This window comes from Nicotiana tomentosiformis, chromosome 4 (genome assembly GCF_000390325.3).
Source record: "Nicotiana tomentosiformis chromosome 4, ASM39032v3, whole genome shotgun sequence".
Lineage (NCBI taxonomy): Eukaryota > Viridiplantae > Streptophyta > Magnoliopsida > Solanales > Solanaceae > Nicotiana > Nicotiana tomentosiformis.
The window spans coordinates 100,202,605-100,215,474 of NC_090815.1; the positions used below are offsets into that span (position 1 = coordinate 100,202,605).

The window sequence follows — 12,870 nt, forward strand, 5'->3', positions numbered from 1 at the left end:
GCATCATAAAAAAGATTAGACAAGTAAATGCAAAAATGAAGTCCAACAAAGTTGACTCTTGCCACTTGTGTGCACACATTATAGCTAAAAACAGAACGCAAGAGTGAAGAATTGCATTAAATAGACAACGATGCTCATTAATTTAAGAAAAGAAAACAAAACAAGGTAGCAGTGCCATGATTACACACATATACAATCCAAAAACTAGAGTACCACAGTCAATAGGGGAGGACAACAAAAGACAAGGCAAGATGAAGAAGGAACTGTCTATGGAGTAGGATAGGGGACATTGGATGGGGAACGGAAGAACAAGGGAGCAAGCTCCTTGATGAGGTTGTCCATGCGAGTATTAACGATTGTTGATCAGTTGCTCCTTCAGGTTCTCCACTTGGTTCTCAACTCTGCATTTTCAGCTTCCAGGCGGGCAATCTCTTCACCCTAAGCATTGCTGGAACCAGGTTCCTTGCTGGCTTGATTAAGCTTAGACTCAAGAATAGCATTTTGGGCCTTTAGACGCTTGATTTCCTCATTTGCAGCAGTTTGAGCGTCGACGAGCTGAAAAATAGTTGAGCTACTGCCTATACCTCCCTTCTTGTCCACGCACTCACACTCCTCCAGGGTGATCATGGTGAACATTTGTTTGCGGGTTCCCACTGATGCTCCCCCCAAAGGGAACTCAAATCGTTCAAGGACTTTAGTAAGAAGGAACCCATATGGCAGTCCATGATTGCCATCCTTGAAATCTGCCACTTTCTTCATATGCTTAATCAGAATACCAGGCAAATTGATGGGAGTGCAAGAGTCTAGTGCTTCCAGAAGAACCAGGTCCACTATAGAGGCCATGGATCTCCTCTTATCCTTAGGTAGCAAGACCTTGTTCACCAATTCAAATAACCATTGGTATTCGCAGAAGTTCCTTATTGTGCACTCGTTCTCCCATTTGAACAACTTGAGGCTTGATGATTATCTTCTTAAACTCTGGGGAATAGGTTCCCTCTATAGTTGAGATCCCTTCAGTAGGCACCTCAAGAATCTCCCTAAGCAGAGCCTCATCCATCACAAACTCTTTCACATTGATCTTCAAGCAAATTGTGTCACCCTCCACTGTAAATAAATCAACATAAAAACTGCGAACCTCTTCCTCATACACTTATGGACTCTTGATGTCAAAAAGATGAGTCCACTTCTAGAAGTCACAGATTTCTACCAACTGCCTCATTCCAGAGCGATCAAGAATCTCATAATCGAACACTCTTCCCCATAAAACTTTCTACTTTTTCAAACTTGCTCTTCTTTCAAGCTTAGAGAGTTCTACTCTTGCCTCTTTGAGAAACCAGGTTCCTCACTGCTACTTGACCTCTTTCTGAGAGGCTTCTTCTTCTCTACAGTTTTCTCCTTCTTCAACAACTTCACCATCTTTTTCAGATAGAACCTTCTTTTGTTTCACAGAACCTGCTTTCTTTGATGTTTTCCTAACAAGAGGAGCAGGTTCCTATACCATCTCTTCATCCTTAACCTCTACCACATTTGCCGGAGGCATATTCTCCTAATCAATGAGTCTACCTTTCACAAGCCTTTCCTTTTCTTTTTTTCCTTATTCTCCCTCGACTCACTATCAAGTGTAGTATTCTTCTGGTGCCTAGTGGTGGGTCTTTTGGGAACAAAATCTATTGTGGCTTTCTCACCACTCCTAGAAGCTAGAAGCTGGGCTACATATAGGTCATCCTCACTACAATCAGATTCTCCTTCAGACACCGACTTTATCTCAGGGTACACAACCTCCAAAGGGGTTGTATCAAGGTGAGAAAAAAAGGCAGGGTCAGCACTGCCTAGGGGCTATCTTGTAGAATTGGGAGTTTCATCCTAAGTAGGAACAGAAAGCCCCCATTGGGCAGAGGGACCAGGTCCCTCTGTAGGCTCCCATGTAGTACTCAACAGTGCTTGGTCACTTTGAGGCACCTGGTCCCCATTCCTTGTTCTTCCCCTTGAGTCTCAGTACCCACATCACCAGTCAAAGAATCCCCAACTAGACCTTCCACAATAACAATTAAAGAATCCCCAACTAGACCTTCCACAATAACAATCAAAGAATTTCCATATATCTCACCCACATTACCCAACAATACAGTACCAGTAAAAGAGGATGGAGAATTACCTGATGTTGACGAAATATTCAAATCAAACCCCTGAGCATTTGGAATTTCAGAAATACTAGACACAAGCACATAATCCACCAAACTAGGAACCAACATTTCATCCATAAGTTCTTCCTCAACATGCTAACTAGACACTTCTACTCATTCATCTCCTTCCACTATTTCTTCTGTGGTTTGGAGAAAGCGATAAGTAGAGGTAGGCCCTTCTGATTTGACCTTCTCTGTAGTAGCAGATGGTGAGGGAGAAATAACAAACGTTTTAGGATTTTGGCTTTTTCGGGTGCAATGGGGACCCGAACCAGACGGTGTAGGGGAGGATACTGTAGATGGGAGTTGGTTGGAAATTTGGGCTTTGGTGGGTGAAGGCTGGGGCTCCAATCTAGACAGTTATGCCTCAGAAGACAGAGACACAACAGAGATTTCTTTAGTGGCTTTGGGAGACTTAGATTGTGGAGAAGTCATGTTTGATTTGGAGAGTAAGAAGACACACATAAGAGGGTTTGTGATAAGAGAGGAGTTTGATGTTGATAGTGAGGAGAGAGACTGACTTTTGGGGTATTTAGAGGAAAAGAGGGACCGATTACAATTAAGTGTGAGAAAAATGGATGGGTAGTCGGGTCAGTTTGTAACGGGTGCGTCGTTTGGGTTTAAGAGGTATAGGAAGAAGCGGAGGAAATTAATAATATGACACACTAGCAGTTCAAAATGCATATAAGTGTAAGAGGAACTACTAACCTAAGTCATAGGAACCAGGTTCCCTAACAAATTTTGAAAATATGAGTATCATCCTTTCAAATAATTGCAATGTCATTAGCCACTTGTTTGTCCTATAGTTGCCATACGTGTTTACCTGCAATGGTATATAATTGAGTTAGAAGTTGCGAGAAAATAATTTTTAGAAATTTACCTTACCATCCTTTCATACCCAATCATCGAGGAACCAGGTTCTCAGTTTAGCTTAATCAATCCTAACTCCAGACTATTTCATTCAAAATGCTCTCTGCTCAGTGCTTTGGTGAAGATATCTGCTACCTGGTCCTCTATTTTGCAAAACTTCATACAGATGAGTCATTTTTCCATTGTCCCTTAAGAAATAATGTCGCACATCAATGTGCTTTGCCCTCTTATGCTGAACCGAGTTCTTTTCTATGTTGAAAGCACTTGTTTTATGACACAACAATGACCCACAGTCTAAAAACACACCAAAATCATCCAGTTGTTTCTTGATCCATAGCAGTTGGGCATAACAGGAAGCAACTTCCACATATTCAGCTTCCACAATAGAGAGGGCCACAGAGTTTTGTTGCTTTGTTCCTCATGAGATCAAGCACGACCCCAAAAAATATGTCATTCTAGATATACTCATTCTATCCACCAGATATCCAACATAATCAGAATCAACACACCCAATTAAATCAAAATTATCTCCTGACGGATAATAGAGGACCAGGTCCTGCGTTCCCTTGAGATACCTCAAAATTCTCTTGGCAGCCTTCAAATGAGATTCTTTTGGACTTGACTGAAATCTAGCATATAACCCAATGCTAAACACAATGTCAGGTCTTCTGGCTGTCAGGTACAAAAATGATCCAATGATACCCATATACATAGTTTCATTGATAGGGAAAACAGGTTCATCCATGTCTAGGCGAGTGGCAGTAGCAATAGGAGTATAAATATTTTTTGAGCTTTTCATTTCAAATCTTTTCAGCAGCTCCTGGATGTACTTCTGCTAACTTATCATAGTTCCTTTAGAGATTTGCTTTACTTGTAACCTAAGGAAGAAGTTAAGTTCCCGATCATGCTCATCTCAAATTCACTTCCCATGAGCTTTGCAAACTCCTCACACAGAAAATCATTTGTTGCACCAAAAATGATGTCAGCAACATAGACTTGCACAATCAACAGGTTCCTCTCTCGTTTCTTCAGAAACGGAGTGTTGTCAATTTTTTCTCTAGTGAAGCCATTCTCCCGAAGGAACCTAGACAATCTTTCATACCATGCACGAGGGGCCTGCTTTAATCCATAAAGCTTTGTCAAGCTTGAATACATGTTCCGGATGTTCATGACATTCAAATCCAAGTGGTTGCTTGACAAAAACTTCCTCCTTCAAATATCCATTCAGAAATGCACTTTTAACATCCATTTGGAATAATTTGAATTCCATATGAGAAGGAAAAACAATAAGAATTCTGATGGTTTTCATTCTGGCAACGGGAGCAAAGGTTTCATCGTAGTCAATACCTTCTTCTTGATTATAACCTTGGACCACTAGCCTAGCTTTATTCCTTGTTGTATTGCCAAACTCATCGAGTTTGTTTCCGAATACCCACCTAGTTCCAATCATTATTCTATCTGAGAGCCGAGGAACCAGGTGCTAAACTTTGTTCCTCTCTAATTGATGGAGCTCTTCTTGCATAGCAGCAATCGAGTCAGCATCTTTCAATACTTCTTTGATATGTTTTGGCTCAATTTGAGACAAAATGCTAAGAAAGAAAACATGTTTCTTGCCTTGGATCTAATCTGAATACCAGAGTCTAAAGGAGTAATCACATTTTGAAGAGGATGTGAGCTCCTGTGCTTCCAGTTAGACACCTGGGTTTCAGGACGTGAGGGACCGAGTTCCTCCATGTGTTACCCATCATTGGCATCAATGAAGTATGGATTCCACTTCTTTGCTCTGCATTAGGAGTGCCTAATTCAACACAACAACTCTATTGTCAACTTCAGTTGCTGTGATGGATGGACTAGGTTCCTCTAAATCAACTGGAAGTTCTGCTGCCTCTTATTCACTAATCTCCTTAACTTGACTCATTAGATTTGTCTTCCCGTTTGCCATACCAATAACCTCTCCAGGGACCTTTGAGTAGTCTCTATCTTGATCATCTTTATCATGTGAATCTTTCCCACTTGAGTGGTGAGATTCATCATAGATCACATGTACACTTTCCTCTACACATTAAGTCCTTTTGTTGTAGATTTTGTATGCTTTGCTTTGAGAAGAGTAACCAAAAAAGATTCTTTCTTCACTTTTAGCAACGAATTTACCCAACGATTTCTTACCATTATTGAGAATGAAGCATTTGCATCCAAATGCTCTTAGGTAAGTCAGCTTTGGTTTTCTCCCATTAAGCAATTCATAAGGGGTCTTGTCAAGCAGGGACCTGATCATGCAGCTTTTAATCAAATAACAAGCAGTGTTCACTGCTTCAACCCAGAAGCTCTTTGGCACACCACTGTCAATTAGCATCGTCCTAGCCATATCTTCAAGTGTCCTATTTTTTCTCTCCACAACACCATTTTGTTGAGGTATTCTGGGGTAGAAAAATTGTAACTTATATCATTTTCAGCACATAATTCATCGGATTTGGTATTGTCAAACTCGGTGCCATGATCAGATCTAATACTCACAACATTATAGCCCATCTTCACTTGAATCTACTTCACAAATGCAGCAAAAACTAGGAAGGTTTCATCCTTGGTCCTGAGAAATAATGTCCATGTGAATCTGGAGTAGTCATCAACAATAACGAAGATGTACTTCTTTCTTCCTCAGCTAGGCATCCTCATAGGTCCACACAGATCCATATGAAGAAGATCCAGTGGACTTGAGGTGCTCACTTCCTTCGAGGTGCTCACTTCCTTCTTTGGTTTGAATAAGGACCTGACTTGCTTCCCTTTCACACATGCATCACACACTTTGTGATCTTTGAACTTTGACTTTGGCAGTCCACGGACTATGTCCTTCTTGATCAGCTTGTTTAACAGAGAAAAACTTGCATGCCCTAATCTTTTGTGCCATAGCTCAATATCATCATCAATGGAACTCAGGCATGTCAGATCACCACCATTCAGAGAGCCAAAGTCAGTAACATAAATATTTTTGAACCTTTTTGCAATCAGAACCACTTCACCAGTTATAAGATTGGTGACATTACAAGATTTTGACACAAACTCCACTTTGTTTCCCTTGTCACAGATTTGAGAGACACTCAACATGCTATATTTCAAGTCATTCACATAATATACATTTTCAATTGAGTGAGAGAGTTTTTTGCCAATCTTTCCAACTCCCAGAATGTATCATTTTTTGCCATTTCCAAAGGACACACTCCCACCTTGCAGGGCCTTGAGTGAAAGAAAATCATCCATTATTTCAGTCATGTGTTTAGAGCAACCACTATTCATGTACCATTTCTGACCGCTTCCCTTCACTACTACCTGCACAAGAGAATCAGAGATTAGACTTAGGAACCCAAACAAGTTTAGGTCCTTAGCAATAAGGGAATGGACGAATCAGACTTCTTTTTGTCCATGCAGGCATCACATATTTCTTTTTTAAAGAATCAAGTTCCTTAGCAGTGGATACTTTTTCAACAAAAAAATTATTTTCTGTTGGGACGAAAACTTTGCTTTACAGAAATCTTTGTAATGACCAGTTTTACCTAAGGGTGTTTACCGGACGGGCAGGACCGGGCTAGACATGGAAAAAAATAGCTCGTCTGGTTAGTGGGGCGGGCTGGTTAGTGGGCGGGGTTCCGAGCTGGTAGTGGGCTGGGATATTTCAGATTTTGGTGGGCCCGTCCGGGTTCGGGCTTATCGGGTCCGGACCGGATCGGGTTAATTTTTTTATTCTTTTTTAGTGTATTATGTTTTCTTGTTCAATGTAATTGCTATTTAAGTGTTTGCAAACTTTTAAATAAAAAAAATATTTTAAGGAATAAAATTAAACTTTTAAATTTGAATTTGAAAATTTGAAAATTGAAATTAAGTGGCTACATACAATTATTTAATAAGACCAATATGTAAGGATCAAAGTTCAAAGGCTTTCATTTTATATTTTCATTGCATAATAATACTTCAAATTAACTTGTCTTATAAACCAACACATATGCTTAAATAAGTCTAACAAATTCAAAATAACACAAATTATCTCAAATCAACATAAATACAAATTCCTGGAGGACGCTCAAGACAACTCTTGATATGCCTCCTTAAACCAGTTGTGCCCTCCCACTTTCGACGAATATTAAAGACTCAACCACAGTTCTTGCACTCTACTTTGCGAACTTCTTCATTTTCTTCTACCACCTCAAAGTGTTCCCAAACACGTGAACGCACGCTAGAAGCATGGGGCATGATTTAACTTCAACCTAACAAAAATGGTAACCACACTTCACTTGATAATTGTAATTTTATAGTGGCTACCGTAAATAACTGATAAAACTTGAAATATTAATTAATTGAAAACTTTAGAGCAATAAACAATTCAATAATCAAGAGAAAATTGATAGAGAATTAGAGTAGTAAAAGAGAGCAAGTGGTGAGAAACAATGAAGAAGAGGGGGGCTAATTATAGTTATTAAAAGACTAAGAATGTAATTTATCAATTATTAGGGGGTGGAGGGGCTATTTTAGTAAGGGGATAGGTCGAAATGGCTAAAAGTACAAAAAATAGATGTTGCCCAATAGGCTGGAAAACGGTTAAACCCTTGAACGGGTTAGGGGGCTAGCCGGGTTCCGGTTCACCGATAGCCAAAAAAGGCCCGACCCCGTCCGGCACAACCCCCAAACCTAGCCAACCCGTCCCACCCCTTACCGAACCGGGCTGACCCGAGCTAAACCGGATTGAACCAGGTCGAACCGGGTTATTAGTGGGCTGGCCCGACCCGATTAACACCTTTAGTTTTATCACAATGAGTGCAAGGCCAGTTATCATGCACAGTAACATACTTGATGTGTGGGTTATAAGGGGCTTTAGCCTTGTGGAACCTGATTCTTTGCATGTTCCCTCCATTACCTTTATACATGGAACTGATGTCAAGTTGTCTATTTTTTTCAAATTCAGCAACAAGACTCAATTTTACATTTTTGAGTTTATATTCAAGCTTAATGTCATGACCCGCCACATTATCTAACCACTTAGGAGCCATTTGACATATATTAATGCCACGTAGAAGCGTACATAGGAGGAATGCTAACATTTGTGAGAAGATTCTAGAGAAGTATGGATACTTCCTTAGGAAGACCCTAAATCCCTACGGATTTGCTAGGAAAGTCCTTGGAATCTTTTAGGTTTGTAGAGAGTTCTAGAGAAAACCCTTATCTTGTAAATATTAAGGACTTGTGTAACAATTAATATTTATATACTATCCCCTAGGAGACTAGTATATAATGGGGGGCCATTTATTTGTAATCCATCAAGAAAAACAATCATGTTCTCTCTAATACAAAAGTTTCTTTTGGCAATTCTCATGTGTTCTAACATTCTTTAGCGATCTTTAGTGTAGTAAGGCTGACTTGGCATTGCAAGATCGTGAGCAAGTTTCCAAGTGCCTCACATGTGCTTAGTTCAAGACTAAGGACGTGACAACGTGGTATCAGAGCAAAGGTTATGACTAAGAAATGTTAGAAAGAATATAAGAGATTGCTAGAAGGAAGCTTTGTAGGGAATCATGGCCGAAATTACCAAAGGCGTGGTACTTGCAAAAGGGATAAATATGAATGTCCCTAAGTGAAAGAACTATGGCAATGCACAGGACGCACACGAGGTGGATGAATTACTTTGGAAGATGGACAAGTACTTTGAGATAGTCAAGGAGGATGACGACGTTGTTAAGGTTCACAATGCCTCAATGTACTTGATCGAGGTTGTCGTGCTGGAGTGGCGTCGGAAGTGTGCCAACATGGAAAAAAGGGCTATGCTAGATTGAGACGTGGGAGCAGTTCAAGAAGGAGTTGAAGAAGCAACTCTACCCAATAAATGTGGTATATGAGGTTAGGCGGAAGCTAAGGAAGCTCCGCCAGACAGCCACAATTCGGGAGTATGTGCGCGAGTTCACTACCTTAATGCTGCAAATCACGTCATTGTCCGAGGAAGATTTCCTCATCTACTTCATGGATGGGTTGCAAAATTGGGCAAAGCAGGATTTAAGAAGACATCAAGTAGCCAAAATGGACAAGGCCATAGGGGTAGCCGAGTCGCTCATTGACTTCAAGATGCATCCTTCCAAGTCCAAAGAAGGCAACGCCGAGAGAGGTAAAGGAGATCATGATAAGGACAACGAGAAAGGCATAAGCGATGTATACAAGGGTAATGGCAAGGAGCCATCTCATAATGGACAGGGTCCAAGAGAACCGGCAAGGGGCCGAAAAATAGTAGCGAGTACGTGCCTAAGGGAGGGTGCTACTTCTATAAAGGATCACATCGGGCAAGTGAATGCCCAGATTTGAGGAGGCTTACAGCAATGATCGGTAACTTTGCTCAGGCACACAAGGGTGACACAGGTTGACAGGAGGGACCGACTGCATTGGGGGATTGGAATCTAAGCCGAAAGTAGGGGATTCCAAAGCCTATCTTGGCGCCAAGCAAATAGAGCATGGTGGTAGCAAGAAACGTTGGGCGGACATAGTTGAAGAGGATGGCAAGTTACAAAGTGATGGCACGCTATCAGACCTAGACGATGCACCAAGCAGAGGGGACAAGTTTGCTTGCAAGGCTGGGATCACGGAGGGCAGCCAAATAGGGAGTGGAAGCATGGACCCGATGCTTGAGAATCTAATAGACTTGGTTGAGTCATGGGGAGATTCAGGCTAAAAGGAAGGAGAGGCATCCAATAGGCAGAGGATAGAGGCTATCATTGCTAGCCATCCCAAAGTACAAACGGGGAAAGAAGAAAGGTGATTGGTACCTTGTGACATGGGAAGGCGAACCGCTCCATAGAGAATCATGGCTAATGGACAAAGATCTCCGGCGACACCAAGGTGAGGTGCACGCGTACGTGTCGATGCTTTATGCCGAGGGCGGCACAAAATTGGGTGGGGGGAGAGTGTCATGACCCGCTATATCATCCTGCCACGTAGGTGCCATTTAGCATATATTAATGCCACGTGGAAGCTTACATAGGAGGAATGCTAGCATTTGTGAGAAGATTCTAGAGAAGTATGGATACTTCCTTAGGAATACCCTAGATCCTTATGGATTTGCTATAAAAGTCCTTGGAATCTTCTAGGTTTGTAGAGAGTTCTAGAGAAAACCCTTATCTTGTAAATATTAAGGAATTATGTAACAATTAATATTTACATACTAGCCCCTAGGAGACTAGTATATAAAGGGGGCCATTTATTTGTAATTCATAAAAAAAAAACAATCAAGTTCTCTCTAATACAAAAGTTTCATTTGTCAATTCTCATATGTTCTAACATTCCTTAGCGATCTTTAGTGTAGTAAGGCTTACTTGGCATTGCAAGATGATGAGCGAGTTGTGCAAGATCGTGAGCAAGTTTCCAAATGCCGCACATGTGCTTAGTTCAAGACTAAGGACGTGACATTAAGGTGTACCTCACTTGCCACTTTCTTTCCTTTAGAGGAGTTCATGTAACTTTCCATTGAATTTTTTAAAAGGATATTTTCTTTCTTTGTTTCCTCCACTGTTTCCTTCCGATCTACAACTATAACCACCAAATCATCTCTCTCTTGTTCTAACTCTATGATTTCCTCAGTTAAAATATTTTTATCATTAATGAGGTTGTGATAAGTATCAATTAAAACATTAGCTAAAGATACTAGTTTCTTTTGAGAATAAGACTTCAAATTTCTTTGAACGTCCAGAAAGTTTATCTCATTGTCATCATTATCTTCATCCTCATCAGATTTTGCCATCAGTGCAAATATGGAATCATACTCTGCAGCTTCGCTTTCAATGGCCATCATGGAGGTGTCTCCTTGTTCATCATTACCTTCAAATTCACTAGAGGAATCTCCCCAGGCCGCCAGAGCTTGCTTCACAATATTATCAGCGACATCTCTTCTCTTGAACTTCCTGTCGGGGACCGGATTCCTCTTAATCGCCTTGTCCACGATGTGTTTGTAGTGTTCCTTCTTGTGGAGAGGACACTCTTTGATGAAATGTCATGGCTTTCCGTACTTGTGACAACAATCATACTTTTTGGTATTTCTGCTAGAATTGCCTTTCTTGGGGATTCCTCATTTCTAGGAACCATTTTCTAGAATCTCCAAGTAAGATGGGCCATGTCTGTGTCATCACCACTTGAGTCACTTTTGTCTGCCTTGAGAACCAGACTCTTCTCTTTTTTGGGTTCTCTTCTTTAAAGTTCCTTTTTTTTTTTCATCTCATAGGTTTTCAGATTTCTAATGAGTGCATCAATGGTCAACTTTTGCAGATCCTTGGCTTATGTGATAACATTACCTTTTCTCTCCCAAGAACCTGGTAATACAGTGAGTATTTTTCTGACCAGTTTGTTTCTTAGGATAACTTCTCTCAGGGAGTGGAGCTCATTGATGATGTAGGTAAAACAAGTATGCATATCCTGAATAGACTCATCCTCCTTCATCTTGAAGAGTTCATACTCAGTAGTAAGCGTGTCGATTTGTGACAGCTTGACTTGAGTGGTTCCCTAATGTGCAGTTTGGAGAGCCTCCCAGATCTCCTTGGCAGATTGACAGGCTGGGATGCGGTTGTACTCGTCTGGTCCAATACCACAAATGAGGATCGTCTTTGCCCTGAAGTTTTTCTCGATGGCCTTCCGATCAACATCATTATATTCCTTCCTTGTCTTTGGAAATGTAACTATTTCCTTGCCAATGGTCTTTATGGGGACAAAGGGTCCATCACAGATAACATCCCAAAGCTCTGAAACTTTTGCCATGATAAAATCATGCATTCTTGTCTTTCACTAACCATAGTATTGTCCATTGAATCTTAGTGGTCTTTAGGTTGATTGTCCTTCTTCGAAATTTGGTGGAGTAGCTATGTTGATCCTATCTAGGTGTTAACATTTTAGAAAGAACCCATTCTGATACCAATTGAGGAAAACTAAGGGTCCACCAAACTATATAGAGAACCTGGTTCTCTATCACTTTCCACAGTACACACCAGTAAGTAAGGAACACAATGATATTTACATGAAAAACTCCCAACTCACATGATTAAAAGTCACGACCTACACTGGTAGGATTTCAACTTCACTAACTGAGCAAACTTTAGATTACAACCTATTGCAATCTAGGAATTAAACTCTTAATCCCTCACCTACTCACAATAACTATATTGCAAGCCTTTTTATAATAACTCTATTACAAAGCTAACCACTTGACTAACTCTAGTCAAAACAACCACAAAGATAATAATTTAAAAGTTGTCCTATGGATGCATCTGAAAAGCTGTATAGGAATTATAATTTAATAACACAAGACAAAGGCACAACAATACTAATGGACACACAATATACTCAATGCCGGGATCTGGTCCTTTATTATGTTGTTGCTTTGTTCTTCAATGTCTCAGAGAATAAGGGCAGCTGCACACTTGAGAGAATTAAATATTTAGGTTTTGCAAGTGTGTTTAGAAATCCCTTACCTCCTGTTGATAGAATTTGAGTGAGGTCATCAAAGATGATGCAAGAGTGTCCGGTTCACACCACGCTTCAACAATGCTGATGTACTGTTGCGAGAACAGTGCAACAGCTTTAACATCTGTAGAGTTGACTTGTACTGTGACCGGAGGAATTGATCCATATATGTTCTCTCTGCTGTTCCCTTATCTTATTTCATTGAGAATTGAATCAGGCATTTGACTAGTTGCTCTGAACGCTGAAGAACCAATTGTATCAAGTTCCCTATCTGGTTCTCTCATGAAGTTTGACAAATCATCAAAACAAAAAACACATAACTTATCATGTTCCTATTCTAATT

General features: G+C 40.5%; 1 protein-coding gene across 1 annotated transcript; it reads right to left on the bottom strand.

Moving 5' to 3' along the window:
* Nucleotides 1-3,144: 3,144 nt before the first annotated feature.
* On the bottom strand, nucleotides 3,145-3,798 carry LOC104095463 (secreted RxLR effector protein 161-like). Its single transcript, XM_070201449.1, has 2 exons — nucleotides 3,519-3,798; nucleotides 3,145-3,347 (listed from the first exon to the last, which is right to left on the bottom strand). The coding sequence occupies exons 1-2, from the start codon at nucleotides 3,796-3,798 to the stop codon at nucleotides 3,145-3,147; spliced, it is 483 nt and encodes a 160-aa protein (XP_070057550.1).
* Between the last annotated feature and the right edge of the window lie 9,072 nt (nucleotides 3,799-12,870).